Genomic DNA, 14,946 nt, shown 5'->3' with positions numbered 1-14,946 from the left:
CACAAAATACAATCGAATGAAAGTAGAAATGTTTGGGCGCGCCTAGTTTGAATCTGCCGTCTCCCCCGGAACTACGTCACCTACAGCATTAGCGTCACTTACCTGCCACCAGCGTCACCTACCTGTCACCTCTCCTTACCTGTCACCTCTCTTCCTGAGTCTAACCCCATAACAGCCTGTCCATCGTCTCTATCTAGCACCATTTGGCGGGCCTCTTCAACAGTGAACCTTGCAGCCATGACACCGTAGATGAGAAAATCTAAAAGGGATATTTTGTTATTTGGTATTGTCATAGCACAGGATTGCTAGACATGTTTTATATATTCACACAATAGTCAATAGTCAGGTCTTCTGAATATTCCAATAGATTTTTCTGAGGGTTTCAGCACATGGTAAGGCTACCTAGCTAGCTATAGCAGCTAGCTATAGCTAGCTTAGCTACCTAGCTAGCTTAGTTAGCTACTTACCTAGCTAGGTAGCTTAGTTGTTAGCTAGCTAACAAGCTTAGCTAAGCCGATGACACATAGAATTATAAATGAATTATAATATAATACAGTACTTACATGATTATCAGGTCTTGCTGTGGAAAAAATCTTCCTGAGTGACTTCTGTCTCTCTGACTCTGACAGTGACGTCTGTCACTGGTCTTCTGTGCACTTGTAATATATTCCTGACAGCCTCAACTGCATCATCAGGTGTATCTGATGATTTATACCTGATTATGTATTCAGGTTCCTGTTCCTGAACGAGACTTACTTTGTTTGGGGTAAAAAAAGACCCCCATGTGAAAAGCGGGGTAGTAAGACAATTATCTCAATTTATTAACAAGTATAAAAAAACTAAATCAAAATTGTAAATGAAATGACATATAACATGTTTGTTTAGCTATAGGTGAAATGTCAAATGATATCAACCCTCCAGGACAAAGATATTGCAACCCTAACAACCCTGTTGGATCAGTTTCCATAGGAAATGAATTGGGGTCAAAAAAGACCCCAGAACATAAGAGAACCAAGTCAGTTGGTCATGCATCCTAGGGTTAAATTCAGTTGCATTAGAAGGCAGTGGAGTTAGATCAAGGTCCCACTGAAGGGGAACAACGTACAAGAGGGTCTTCCCAGCACCTGAAACGCTGTGAATTAGTCTTCCAGTATAGAATCTACATCAGGAGGAATTGCAACCAGTTTCCTTCGACCATGGCCACCTAATAAATGAATCTTTTTATACATTGTGCAGCTCAAAGTGCTGTACAACAACATACAAAACATACATAGTGAGCATGTTTCAGCACAATCCAGGCAAAAACCAAACAAAAAAACAAAAAAGACCTAAGCAACAACCAACCCTCCACACCCTCCATGTTGGGACATCCTTCAATAATTATTTTGTTTATCTAAAACCATCACATTAGAGAATAATGTAGTTAAAGTCCAAAGAATTGTAACCATTTTGGAACATATTCACATTTCAGCACCTTTAGTTAAGCCCACCATCACAATTTGACACTGAAAAGGGTTTACAAACGTGCATGCAATAGCTCTAAAGTAAATTATGATTCATTTCAATGTATAATATATTGGTTACAGTACCACTGTAGCCCCTCAAACCAGCCCCCTCCACCCACAACCAGTGATAGAGTCCAAACTGAAAATCACATCATTGAAAGACAACTGAGCGTAAAGAAATGATGTTAACTAGTAAAAACAGTCAACTGTTTGAATTGAAATGCTAATTTTTCATCCTAATGTAACGCCAGTTTTCCTATTTTATTTTAAATATAAATTTCTCAAAGCCAAATTTTATTTTCAGTACCAATAGGAGCTGTCATCGTTATAACCCCATACTTTACTACCTACGACGTTTTCAGCTTAACTTTATTTATAGAGAACTTTAACAGTTGAACGAAGTGCTGAACAGCATAGAATCACAAATTTTAAAATGAAAGAAAATACAAAGTAAAAACTGAAAGAAAGCAGTAAAACCATGAAAATTAAAACACTAAAAACAACAATAAAAACAAGAAAGCCAGAGTCTGGTGCCAGATCATAAAAACTGGGTCTTCACAGTTTAGAAGCAGCAACCTCGAAAGTTCAATCCTCTCTCCCGCCGAGTCCTCCTCTAAAAGGAGCTGATCAGTCGGTCTGCTGTGTTTCAAGGTTTCAGCAGAAAATTGTAATTATAGTTTCTGCTGAGAGAGACAGAGTAGAGGAAACTCATCCTAACAGCTGCTACAACAATGGTGATCATTAACATCTAATACTGTCCAGCAGGTGTGGCGGGACCAGAGGTCCGGATGGTGCTTGTTGGGAAAACTGGATCTGGAAAGAGTGCAACAGGAAACACCATCTTAGGGAAGAAAGCTTTCAGCCTGGTGGCTTCTTCAGAGAGAGAATATCTGTAATGTGTGGAAGTACGTTTGCTGCATATGGTAATCACTTATATATACTAATACTTATATATAATAATCACACGTCCATTTCCTTTATTCATTTATTATTGTTAACCCACACACATCTTCATATTGTGTGTTCTCATTTTTTACGCATTCCAGACTCGGTCATTTTTCTACAACAATTTGGCGTTGTCGGCAGGACAGTGACCACGGAGAAGCTCCGAGACGGTGTGTCTGATCAACCTGAATTCCATTTAACCTCCAGTTTGAAAGGACCCGGACAAAGACTCTGACCTGGACCTGGACAAGGACAAAGACTCTGATCTGGACCCGGACAAAGACTCTGACCTGGACCTGGACAAAGACTCTGACCTGGACAAGGACAAAGACTCTGATCTGGACCCAGACAAAGACTCTGACCTGGACCTGGAAAAAGACTCTGACCTGGACCCGGACAAAGACTCTGTCTAAGAAATTTAAACCAAAATAACTTCGAAACAAGAAGACGCAGATGATCTTCGATCCATCGCCGGCCTCCTGCTTAATGGCTGAGAAACAGTGACCTTCATCAAACCTTGTCTGAAGGGAAGACAGTCTAACATCTGTCTGGACGAGGTGGAGCTCCATGCTGCTCCTGAAAGGAAGTTCCCTGCTGTTGTTTTAGATCCTACACCCAATCACCCCCACCCCCATATAATCTAGTAAAACCTAGTCTTTTTTCATCTTCTGAACTTCTGAAACCTTCATTTATTCTAGGATTTTGTACGTCTCATTACCCAACCAGTCTCTTACATGTCCCACATCTCATACCTGTCCCACAACTATTACCTGTCCCACATCTCATACCTGTCCCACAACTATTACCTGTCCCACAACTCTCAACCCCATGGACGGGTTTTATAAAAGAAAAGAGAAAACTGCATCTTTTCTTTGTTTCATTGTTTCAAGCAGAAGTTTTGGAGTTTTTCTAACCGGATTAATTTAAAAACACTTGGTTTAATGAGGAAATGAACGTTATGCTTCAATCCTTCATGTTTACTCATATTTTATTAAAATTTATTAGCCTGCAGGGTCCAAATACATAAACTGGAGAAAAAAAATTCAGAAAACTGAATCTTATTTCTCAGCTAGAACCAAATCCCAGTTGGGTCCAAACTGGAACCAGGAGAACAACATGTGTGTCTTTTCTGGCTGAAGAACCTCAGTAGTAATAAAGAACCAGATGCACAGCCACCAGCAGGGGGCGCCAGTACCACAGAAAACACCAAAACCTCATTTATTGATCTTAAGAATAAAGGCAATCATTTCAGTTTGGATCAGAACCAATACCCAGAACCAGAGGCAGCCTGAAGGAAGTAAAAAGTTCTACAATCAGCTCAAGGAGACCAGGAACCACAAGTCCATCTTCATCAGAGGACGGTGACCTCCTCATCATCGTCCTTCCTCTGCTCTCCTTCTGGTGTCTGCAGGCAAACAAAGGGATCAGAACCACAGAGTCCACCTTCATCCTCATCTTCATCACAGCAAGTCAGAGAGAAAACGGTTTCACCAGGATGGAGACCCAAACCACAGGTAGAACTGGACCTTTATCATGGTCCAGCTAGAACTAGACACTGATAAAACTAGATCCAGGAAGAACTGGACTCTGGCAGAACTGGACACAACTAAATCTGGATCCTCATAGAACTGGACCCTGATTAAACTGGACCAGGTAGAACCTGACCCTGAAAAAACTAGATCAGGTACAACTGAATCCTGTTATATCGCAGAACCATGTAGAACCTGACCCTGATAAAGCTGGATCAGGTAGAACCTGACCCTGATAAAACTGGATCAGGTAGAACCTGACCCTGATAAAACTGGATCAGGTACAACTGAATCCTGATATAGCTGGACCATGTAGACCCTGACCCTGATAAAGCTGGATCAGGTAGAACCTCACCCTGATAAAACTGGACCAGGTAGAACCGGACCCTGATAAAACTGAATCCAGGTAGAACCGGACCCTGAAAAAACTGGACCAGGTACAACTGAATCCTGATATAGCTGGACCAGGTAGAACCTGACCCTGATAAAACTGGACCAGGTAGAACTGAATCCTGATATAGCTGGACCAGGTAGAACCTGACCCTGATAAAACTGGACCAGGTAGAACCGGACACTGATAAAACTGGACTATGTAGAACTGAATCCTGATATAGCTGGACCAGGTAGAACTAGACACTGATAAAACTGGACCAGGTAGAACTGAATCCTGATATAGCTGGACCAGGTAGAACCTGACCCTGATAAAACTGGACCAGGTAGAACCGGACACTAATAAAACTGGACTATGTAGAACTGGATCCTGATATAGCTGGACCAGGTAGAACCGGACACTAATAAAACTGGACTATGTAGAACTGGATCCTGATATAGCTGGACCAGGTAGAACCTGACCCTGATAAAACTGGACCAGGTAGAACCGGACACTGATAAAACTGGACTATGTAGAACCTCACCCTGATAAAACTGGACTACGTAAAACCTGACCCACACCGCAGGTGTGCTCACTCACCAGGAACAGCAGCGTGTGGTGGATGATGAACTCTTTAGTGAGTTGGATCAGGTCCTGGTTCATCAACTGGAAGACAGACGGAACCAGAACCACAGCCAGGTTGTGAGCCGACATCTTGTTTACCTGAGAGAACACTTGAATCCTGAGACAGAGGGGGCGGAGTCAATTGACAGGTGATTATCATGCTGAATGTTGGTGTGTAAAACGTGTGTGTGTGTTCATTACATGTAGAAGTGTCCAAACAGAGCATTCAGCGTAGCTCTGTTGTCATCAGGAAGTTGCCGTAGCAACCGTCTGTATTCTTTAAACCTGCTGCGTTCATCCGGAATCCCTGAGAGAGAAAAAGGCAGACTGGAACATTTAGAACGTGTGAAAATTTAGAAGAGCTAGAACATCTGGAACATCCAGAATATCAGGAAGTTCTGGAACATTGAGAACATCTGGAAAAACTAAAACATCTGAAACACCCAGAACATCTGGAACACTGAGAACATCAGGAAAATCTGGAAAATCTACAACAGCTAGACATAATAAAACAGCTCAAACATCTAGAAGATCTAGTACATTTGAAACATTGAAGATCCAGAACAGCTAGAACATTTGGAACATCTAGAATATCTAACATACAGAGAAGATAAAAAATATCTGGAAAACTGAGAACATCCAGAACTTAAAACACCTAGAACCTCTGAATTATTATTATTATTAACATCTGGAACATCTATAATATCAGGAACATCAGGACATTCAAGAATATCTGGAACATTGAGAGCATCTGAAAAATCTGGAAGTCTAAAAACATCTGAAACTTTAAACATCCAGAAAATCTAGAACATCTAAAACATTTGGAACATCTAGAATATCTAAAACATCAAGAACATCCAGAACATTGCACTTCTAGAACAGTTAAAACATCTAAAACCTTTAAGTTATCTGGAAAATCTAGAACAACTGGAACATTTCCTAGTAGTGTTATGTTCACCTGTTACCATGGTAACAGAACAGCCCCTCCCTTCTGGATGGACTAATCCTACTTGTACCTGCAGCCTGCAGCCACTGCTGTTGCTGTCCGCTGGGCAGCAGACTTGGCTGCTGGCGAACATATTGTTTGAGGGCGGAGCCAGCGTCCAACACACCCTGCTCATCCTTCTCCAAAGGGGCGGAGTTTGGTGATATCATCAGGGCGTCCACCAGTCGGTTTACTTTGGAAACAAGGCCGCAGCGCCGGTACACGCCTTCCACCGTCAGACCTGACAAACAAAACAAATTGTAAGCCCCACCCACCGCTGTTTCCATGACAACAGGCTGCTTCACCATGATACTCTGACCGGATTGGTCAGTGTGTTCCATCCTGTTCTGCTTCCTGTACAGTCCCAGTTACAGGAGACCGGGATCAGTTAATGGTTTGTGACTGGTCAATGAACTGGTCATTCATCCATCCATCTTCCATCCATCAACCCATCCATCCATTCCATATTTCTCCAGTTTAATCTTCTCGTCTAAGTTCCAGATTTTTCCATCAGAGCTTCACTCAGACTGCAGATTTGCTGGAGGTTCCTAGAGGTTCTAAAAGTAGAATGGAAGGCAAAACCTTCACCTATCGGACCACCCTCTGCAGAAATGGCTCCCAGTTTGGGTTCAGGACGAAGAACCTTCAGCTATCGGACCCCTCTGAACCCCCTGATCCTCTGTCCAGTAGTTTCAATGATTTAACTCACCATAGGTGGTTATGTGGGAGATGCAGCGTTCGATGGCCGGCGGTACAGAACCTCTGAACCCTGCGTCAATCACCGGGTATAAAGACTGACGAGAAGAGCTTTGATTGGCTGCTGGAGGTCGCTGTAAAGCTGGGCTGTGATTGGTGAGAGCTTTCTGCAGGTGGCTGAACCAAGTGTTACAGCTGCGCAGCTCTTCAAAGCGAAGTGACACAGTCCTGATGAAAGAAGTGACAGGATTTTATCTGGTGAAGGCTCAGCCAATCAGGAAGCAGCAAGCCTGAAAACTGTCCTTATACTCACCTGTCTGTGGTTACCATGGTGATGATGTTTTCTGATGGATCCATTTCTGAAGGAGGAAATAAATTCAGACTGGTTCTGGTTTGTCATCACTTTGGATGTAATACATTTTTTCAGTTGTGTGTTAATACAGCGAAAACGTGTTTTTGTAACTCAGCAGAACGTTTGTTATTGCCTCATTATGACCTCATTATCATATCAACAGACCACCTGAACACAGCTGGATGTCATCTGCATAAAAACAAACCATCATCTGAATGAACATCAAGACCATATTTCTTTCTTCATCTTTATCCCTCTTTATTGGATGTTCATTCTGCCTAAATTCAGACTGTGAAGCTGATGTTCATTTTACCACCTGTAACAGGGTGTAAGATGAGAAAATAAAGTGTTACCATGGTGACTGAGTGCGCTCAGTTCGATCCTTAGAGGTTGCTGTGAGTGTCTGTTGACAGGATGAACGCTGATTCCATCCTCCCACAGTAACAACCAGGCGTCCGACTGGTTCGAGGATCCTCCCACTTCAACCATACACACTTTACTGACAGCTGAAGCCCCGCCCACTTCTGCATAAGACACGCCCTTAGGAAGAATCACCTGGAAACAAAGAGTGTGATTAGAGACCTGATCGGCAGTGATATCGGTTGAATCTGTAGGAAGTTTCTGAACTAAATATCAGAACTAAAACCAGAACCAAGCCCTAGGACTTAAACCAGAACATTTACCTTCAGGATGTGGACCAGGTGATTAAGCAGTGTCTCTTTGTTGTCAGCATCACAGATCAGCTGATCGCTCAGTGTCACCATCTCAAACTGATGAATGTTTCTGCAGAAAAAAGAAGGAACTAAATAGAAAATGATCCCATCATGGTTTCATTTTTTAAAAAAGATCTGTCTCCAAACTCCATTTAAACCACTGAAAACTCTGTGTATCTGACAGGCCTGTAGGTGGCAATAAACTGGGAGGACATGGAGCATGCTCAGTAGCATTTGCATCCTGAACACCGTTGCAGCTGTGGGCGGAGCTTCAGCAGGCAGGTTAAGGGAGAGGAGGGGCTTAGGCATCATCGGTTCAGGAAGGACATGTATGGATTGTTACCATGGAAATGAAAATGCTGGAGATTTCAGATTTATTTAATGTCACACATAATATGTGAAGTTTAATAAATCCCAACTAAATTTGTTTCAGGTTTTCATCCCAACTTCTCTCCATCTGACTTTTCTCTTTTTCTGTCCAGGACTTAAGGAAACATTTGTTTACTTTATCTGATCGATGTTTGAGGTCCGACAGGCAGATTTAACTCTTTATATACAACCTATTTAGGTTTTTTTAGAGCCTTTCTTATGAACTTTTGTCCTGGTCCTTCAGATGGTCTGAAAATGATGCAGAAATAAAACCTGATGGGTTGGTTGGCTGGTTAATTAGTTGCTTTGGTCATGGGCTTAATTGATCAACTGGTTAAATGGTTGATTGGTTTAACTGGCTGCCTGTTCGATTGTTTGTTTGTCTGTCTGGTTATTTAGTTGATGAATGGTGGGTTTTATTGGTTAGTCAATTTTCGGGTTATAAAATTTGTTCAGTTGGTAATTTTGTAAATAATTTTCAACTATTTGTTCATCAATGATAAAATCCATTGATCACTCAGGTTTCAGTTTCTGGTATAGTTTTAGTCTTACTAACTTACCCATCTTTGAGGAAGACCGACAGAACCTCTCGCAGGTCGAGGACGTCGCAGGCTGCAGAGTCATTTTCCAATGAGAAGAGAAAACGATCTTCCTCCAGTTTACCATGAAGTTCCTCCTCCTCTTCCTCACCTGTATGCACAAGTAACAGGCACAAACACATACACACACACACAAATATACACACACACACACACACACACACACACATACAAAAACACATACACACACAGTGATAATTTCAGGATATGTGAATCTGATTGGTTAATGTTTATGTTCAGCTTGTAGAAGCAAAGCCAACTTTATTTATAAAGCACGTTAAAATCAATAAGTAGTGACCAAAGTGTCAAACAGTAAGAATACACAAACCGTTTAAAAGGAAAATGCAAACAATGCATAAGAAGACCAAAACTAGATAATCAATCAAGAAAATCAATAATATTAAAATAATGTTCAGCTGATGTGTAGGTGATGTGTAGGTGATGTTTAGGTAATGTTTAGGTGATGTGTAGGTGATGTGTAGATGATGTGTGGGTGATGTTTAGGTAATGTGTAGGTGATGTGTAGGTGATGTTTAGGTGATGTGTAGGTGATGTGTAGGTGATGTTTAGGTGATGTGTAGGTGATGTTCAGGTGATGTGTAGGTGATGTGTAGGTGATGTTTAGGTGATGTGTAGGTGATGTGTAGATGATGTGTAGGTGATGTGTAGGTGATGTGTAGGTGATGTTTAGGTGATGTGTAGGTGATATTTAGGTGATGTGTAGATGATGTGTAGGTGATGTGTAGGTGATGTGTAGATGATGTGTGGGTGATGTTTAGGTCATGTTCAGCTGATGTGTAGGTGATGTTTAGGTAATGTTTAGGTGATGTGTAGGTGATGTGTAGATGATGTGTGGGTGATGTTTAGGTAATGTGTAGGTGATGTGTAGGTGATGTTTAGGTGATGTGTAGGTGATGTGTAGGTGATGTTTAGGTGATGTGTAGGTGATGTTCAGGTGATGTGTAGGTGATGTGTAGATGATGTGTAGGTGATGTGTAGGTGATGTTTAGGTGATGTGTAGGTGATGTGTAGGTGATATTTAGGTGATGTGTAGATGATGTGTAAGTGATGTGTAGGTGATGTGTAGATGATGTGTAGTTAATGTTTAGGTGATGTTTAGGTGATGTGTAGGTGATGTTTAGGTGATGTGTAGGTGATATTTAGGTGATGTGTAGGTGATGTGTAGGTGATGTGTAGGTGATGTGTAAGTGATGTGTAGGTGATGTTTAGGTGATATTTAGGTGATGTGTAGGTGATGTGTAGGTGATGTGTAGGTAATGTTTAAGTGATGTTTAGGTGATGTGTAGGTGATGTGTAGGTGATGTGTAGGTGATGTTTAGGTGATGTGTAGGTGATGTGTAGGTGATGTGTAGGCGATGTTTAGGTGATGTGTAGGTGATATTTAGGTGATGTGTAGGTGATGTGTAGGTGATGTGTAGGTAATGTTTAGGTGATGTTTAGGTGATGTGTAGGTGATGTTTAGGTGATGTGTAGGTGATGTGTAGGTGATGTGTAGGTGATGTTTAGGTGATGTGTACGTGATGTGTATGTGATGTTTAGGTGGTGTTTAGGTGATGTGTAGGTGATGTTTAGGTGATGTGTAGGTGATGTGTAGGTGATGTGTAGATGATGTGTGGGTGATGTTTAGGTCATGTTCAGCTGATGTGTAGGTGATGTTTAGGTAATGTTTAGGTGATATTTAGGTGATGTGTAGGTGATGTGTAGGTGATGTGTAGGTAATGTTTAGGTGATGTGTAGGTGATGTTTAGGTGATGTGTAGGTGATGTTTAGGTAATGTTTAGGTGATGTGTAGGTGATGTGTAGATGATGTGTGGGTGATGTTTAGGTAATGTGTAGGTGATGTGTAGGTGATGTTTAGGTGATGTGTAGGTGATGTGTAGGTGATGTTTAGGTGATGTGTAGGTGATGTTCAGGTGATGTGTAGGTGATGTGTAGGTGATGTTTAGGTGATGTGTAGGTGATGTGTAGATGATGTGTAGGTGATGTGTAGGTGATGTGTAGGTGATGTTTAGGTGATGTGTAGGTGATATTTAGGTGATGTGTAGATGATGTGTAGGTGATGTGTAGGTGATGTGTAGATGATGTGTGGGTGATGTTTAGGTCATGTTCAGCTGATGTGTAGGTGATGTTTAGGTAATGTTTAGGTGATGTGTAGGTGATGTGTAGATGATGTGTGGGTGATGTTTAGGTAATGTGTAGGTGATGTGTAGGTGATGTTTAGGTGATGTGTAGGTGATGTGTAGGTGATGTTTAGGTGATGTGTAGGTGATGTTCAGGTGATGTGTAGGTGATGTGTAGATGATGTGTAGGTGATGTGTAGGTGATGTTTAGGTGATGTGTAGGTGATGTGTAGGTGATATTTAGGTGATGTGTAGATGATGTGTAAGTGATGTGTAGGTGATGTGTAGATGATGTGTAGTTAATGTTTAGGTGATGTTTAGGTGATGTGTAGGTGATGTTTAGGTGATGTGTAGGTGATATTTAGGTGATGTGTAGGTGATGTGTAGGTGATGTGTAGGTGATGTGTAAGTGATGTGTAGGTGATGTTTAGGTGATATTTAGGTGATGTGTAGGTGATGTGTAGGTGATGTGTAGGTAATGTTTAAGTGATGTTTAGGTGATGTGTAGGTGATGTGTAGGTGATGTGTAGGTGATGTTTAGGTGATGTGTAGGTGATGTGTAGGTGATGTGTAGGCGATGTTTAGGTGATGTGTAGGTGATATTTAGGTGATGTGTAGGTGATGTGTAGGTGATGTGTAGGTAATGTTTAGGTGATGTTTAGGTGATGTGTAGGTGATGTTTAGGTGATGTGTAGGTGATGTGTAGGTGATGTGTAGGTGATGTTTAGGTGATGTGTACGTGATGTGTATGTGATGTTTAGGTGGTGTTTAGGTGATGTGTAGGTGATGTTTAGGTGATGTGTAGGTGATGTGTAGGTGATGTGTAGATGATGTGTGGGTGATGTTTAGGTCATGTTCAGCTGATGTGTAGGTGATGTTTAGGTAATGTTTAGGTGATATTTAGGTGATGTGTAGGTGATGTGTAGGTGATGTGTAGGTAATGTTTAGGTGATGTGTAGGTGATGTTTAGGTGATGTGTAGGTGATATTTAGGTGATGTGTAGGTGATGTGTAGGTGATGTGTAGGTAATGTTTAGGTGATGTTTAGGTGATGTGTAGGTGATGTGTAGGTGATGTTTAGGTAATGTTTAGGTGATGTTTAGGTGATGTGTAGGTGATGTGTAGGTGATGTTTAGGTGATGTGTAGGTGATGTGTAGGTGATGTGTAGGTGATGTTTAGGTGATGTGTACGTGATGTGTATGTGATGTTTAGGTGGTGTTTAGGTGATGTGTAGGTGATGTGTAGGTGATGTGTAGGTGATGTGTAGGTGATGTGTAGATGATGTGTGGGTGATGTTTAGGTCATGTTCAGCTGATGTGTAGGTGATGTTTAGGTAATGTTTAGGTGATATTTAGGTGATGTGTAGGTGATGTGTAGGTGATGTGTAGGTGATGTTTAGGTGATGTGTACGTGATGTGTATGTGATGTTTAGGTGGTGTTTAGGTGATGTGTAGGTGATGTGTAGGTGATGTGTAGGTGATGTGTAGGTGATGTGTAGATGATGTGTGGGTGATGTTTAGGTCATGTTCAGCTGATGTGTAGGTGATGTTTAGGTAATGTTTAGGTGATATTTAGGTGATGTGTAGGTGATGTGTAGGTGATGTGTAGGTAATGTTTAGGTGATGTTTAGGTGATGTGTAGGTGATGTTTAGGTGATGTGTAGGTGATATTTAGGTGATGTGTAGGTGATGTGTAGGTAATGTTTAGGTGATGTTTAGGTGATGTGTAGGTGATGTGTAGGTGATGTTTAGGTGATGTGTAGGTGATGTGTAGGTGATGTTTAGGTGATGTGTAGGTGATATTTAGGTGATGTGTAGGTGATGTGTAGGTGATGTGTAGGTAATGTTTAGGTGATGTTTAGGTGATGTGTAGGTGATGTTTAGGTGATGTGTAGGTGATGTGTAGGTGATGTGTAGGTGATGTTTAGGTGATGTGTACGTGATGTGTATGTGATGTTTAGGTGGTGTTTAGGTGATGTGTAGGTGATGTTTAGGTGATGTGTAGGTGATGTCTAAATGAGGTGTAGGTCATGTTTAGGTCATTTCTATTAAACAGAGTAATTACCAGCAACCAATAATTTATCTCATGAAATCAATCACTGCTAATTATTTTAATTTTTTAACCATTTAACAGCCTGTTACATGTGAGTTAGAGGCATACCTGATGGGGCGGAGTCAAGTCTCCTTTTGGCTGACAGGGGCTGGTGTGGCGGGATCTCTGAAAAGGATCAGAGTCACAAAAGCAGGTGAACATGTTGGCCTCACACTTACCACATTGTGTGTGTTACCTGTGTGCTACCTCCCTCCGCCCTCCTCCCTCACCTCCCGTTTACCTGAAATAAAAACTTTGGTGACCTCCGACTTCCTGAAACTAAGCAGTGATCCATTTTATCCAAAGTTAACAGTTTCTTCTGACCGTTGACATCTCCTCATTCTCCCTTCCCCTCAGGTTAGGAGTCTGACACACATCCTCGACACTACACAGTCATTACCTGGTCTGCATATTTCCACCTTCAAAGCCACTATCACGGTCTCGTCGCCTCCTATATTGATTCTTCCAACTCTTTCCTCTTTGGCCTTCCTCAAAAGTCCATAAGCTCCAACTTTTTTCAGAGCTCTGCTGCTGCATTATTAGTAAGACCCCATCTTACCACCTTATCACCCCGTCCTACAGCAACGCCACTGGCTCCAGGTGTTCCCTCCAGTTCTTCTCCTCTATACCTTCAAGGCCATCTATAACCTCACCCCTCCATATCTGCTTGACCTCCACATAATCACCTTATGCGGTTCCCTCGGATCATTCATCCACTGCACTGTGTCCCCTGCCCACGTCAGCATCATGGGGGGCCTTCAGCTGCTCTGTTCCCCAGCTCTGGATCTTCCTGCCATCAGACATCTGGACCTCTGACCCGCTTTCTGTCTTCTAAACCAAACTCATCTGTTCAAGACTAAATCACAGACACGCTGCCATCCATCCCTTTTCTTAAATAGTTTTCTCTACACTTAGTGTGTTTTGCATGTTGATTGTATTCTTTATAGTTTTATTTTTTAATGTAACGTGTCCTTGAGGCACTTCTAAATAGAAGGTATTATAATTACTATTAGTACCGGTGTGTGTGTGTGTGTGTGTTTTACCTGTGTGTGTATGTTACCTGTGTACTCATTGAGCCGCAGCAGCTCGGTCTGCAGTGCCTGATTGGCTCTCTCAGCCAGCAGGATGGGGGAGGGGTTCTGTGGGTCAGAGGGACACACCTGCAGACAGGTAACAGCCGCCAGGTGAAGGACTGGTCAATCATTAAAGACAGAAATCATAAAACAGATCAAAGTGGGACAGAGACGGACCTTTGCTCCGGAGCAGATCAGAGACATGGTCTCCTCTACATCGCTACTGCAGACCACCTGACACAGCCTCTGAAACACACCGTCATCATCATCATCATTTTCGTCATCATCATAATAATCATCTTCATCAGTTCAAACACTTTATGGATGTTCACTGACTGCTGATTTGTCTCGAATAATTTTGAAGGAATTCTGGATTTTACTTGAACTGAACCGGTTCTAGTCAGAACATTTGAGTCTGTTCCAGTCAGAACATTCAAATCTGTTCCAGTCAGAACCTTTGAGTCTGTTCCAGTCAGAACCTTTGAGTCTGTTCCAGTCAGAACATTTGAGTCTGTTCCAGTCAGAAAATTCAAATCTTTTCCAGTCAGAACATTCAAATCTGTTCCAGTCAGAACATTCAAATCTGTTCCAGTCAGAACCTTTGAGTCTGTTCCAGTCAGAACCTTCGAGTCTGTTCCAGTCAGAACATTTGAGTCTGTTCCAGTCAGAACATTCGAATCTGTTCCAATCAGAAAATTCGAGTCTGAACATTTGAGTCTGTTCCAATCAGAACATTCAAGTCTGTTCACATCAAAACACTCAAGTCTGTTCTAGGCAGATCATTCAAGTCTGTTCTAGTCAGAACATATGAATCTGTTCCAGTCAAAACATTCGAATCTGTTTTAGGGAGATCATTCAAGTTTCGAGTTCCAGTCAGAACTTGTACAATTCAGGTCTTGTCAGAATGTTCGATTTGCTTCTAGTCAGAATGTTCAAGTCAGTTCTAGTCAGAAG

At 41.8% G+C, this 14,946-nt stretch overlaps 1 protein-coding gene across 2 annotated transcripts in view; it reads right to left on the bottom strand.

The window, feature by feature from the left end:
* Positions 1 to 3,642: 3,642 nt before the first annotated feature.
* Positions 3,643 to 14,946, bottom strand: part of LOC121654608 (arf-GAP with Rho-GAP domain, ANK repeat and PH domain-containing protein 1) — a 28,361-nt gene continuing 17,057 nt past the window's right edge. For both annotated transcript variants that reach the window (XM_042008824.1, XM_042008825.1), the window contains exons 15-26: positions 14,170 to 14,238; positions 13,980 to 14,079; positions 12,989 to 13,045; positions 8,649 to 8,778; positions 7,690 to 7,789; positions 7,360 to 7,561; positions 6,968 to 7,013; positions 6,668 to 6,882; positions 5,990 to 6,199; positions 5,175 to 5,280; positions 4,950 to 5,091; positions 3,643 to 3,855 (exon numbers count right to left, since the gene is read on the bottom strand). In XM_042008824.1, the coding sequence (XP_041864758.1) occupies positions 3,802 to 3,855; positions 4,950 to 5,091; positions 5,175 to 5,280; positions 5,990 to 6,199; positions 6,668 to 6,882; positions 6,968 to 7,013; positions 7,360 to 7,561; positions 7,690 to 7,789; positions 8,649 to 8,778; positions 12,989 to 13,045; positions 13,980 to 14,079; positions 14,170 to 14,238 (1,431 nt within the window). In that variant the 3' untranslated portion in view covers positions 3,643 to 3,801. The remainder of the gene's footprint in view (positions 3,856 to 4,949; positions 5,092 to 5,174; positions 5,281 to 5,989; positions 6,200 to 6,667; positions 6,883 to 6,967; positions 7,014 to 7,359; positions 7,562 to 7,689; positions 7,790 to 8,648; positions 8,779 to 12,988; positions 13,046 to 13,979; positions 14,080 to 14,169; positions 14,239 to 14,946) is intronic.

The sequence above is a fragment of the Melanotaenia boesemani genome, chromosome 15, assembly GCF_017639745.1.
Source record: "Melanotaenia boesemani isolate fMelBoe1 chromosome 15, fMelBoe1.pri, whole genome shotgun sequence".
NCBI lineage: Eukaryota > Metazoa > Chordata > Actinopteri > Atheriniformes > Melanotaeniidae > Melanotaenia > Melanotaenia boesemani.
This window is presented reverse-complemented; position numbering and strand designations above follow the sequence as displayed.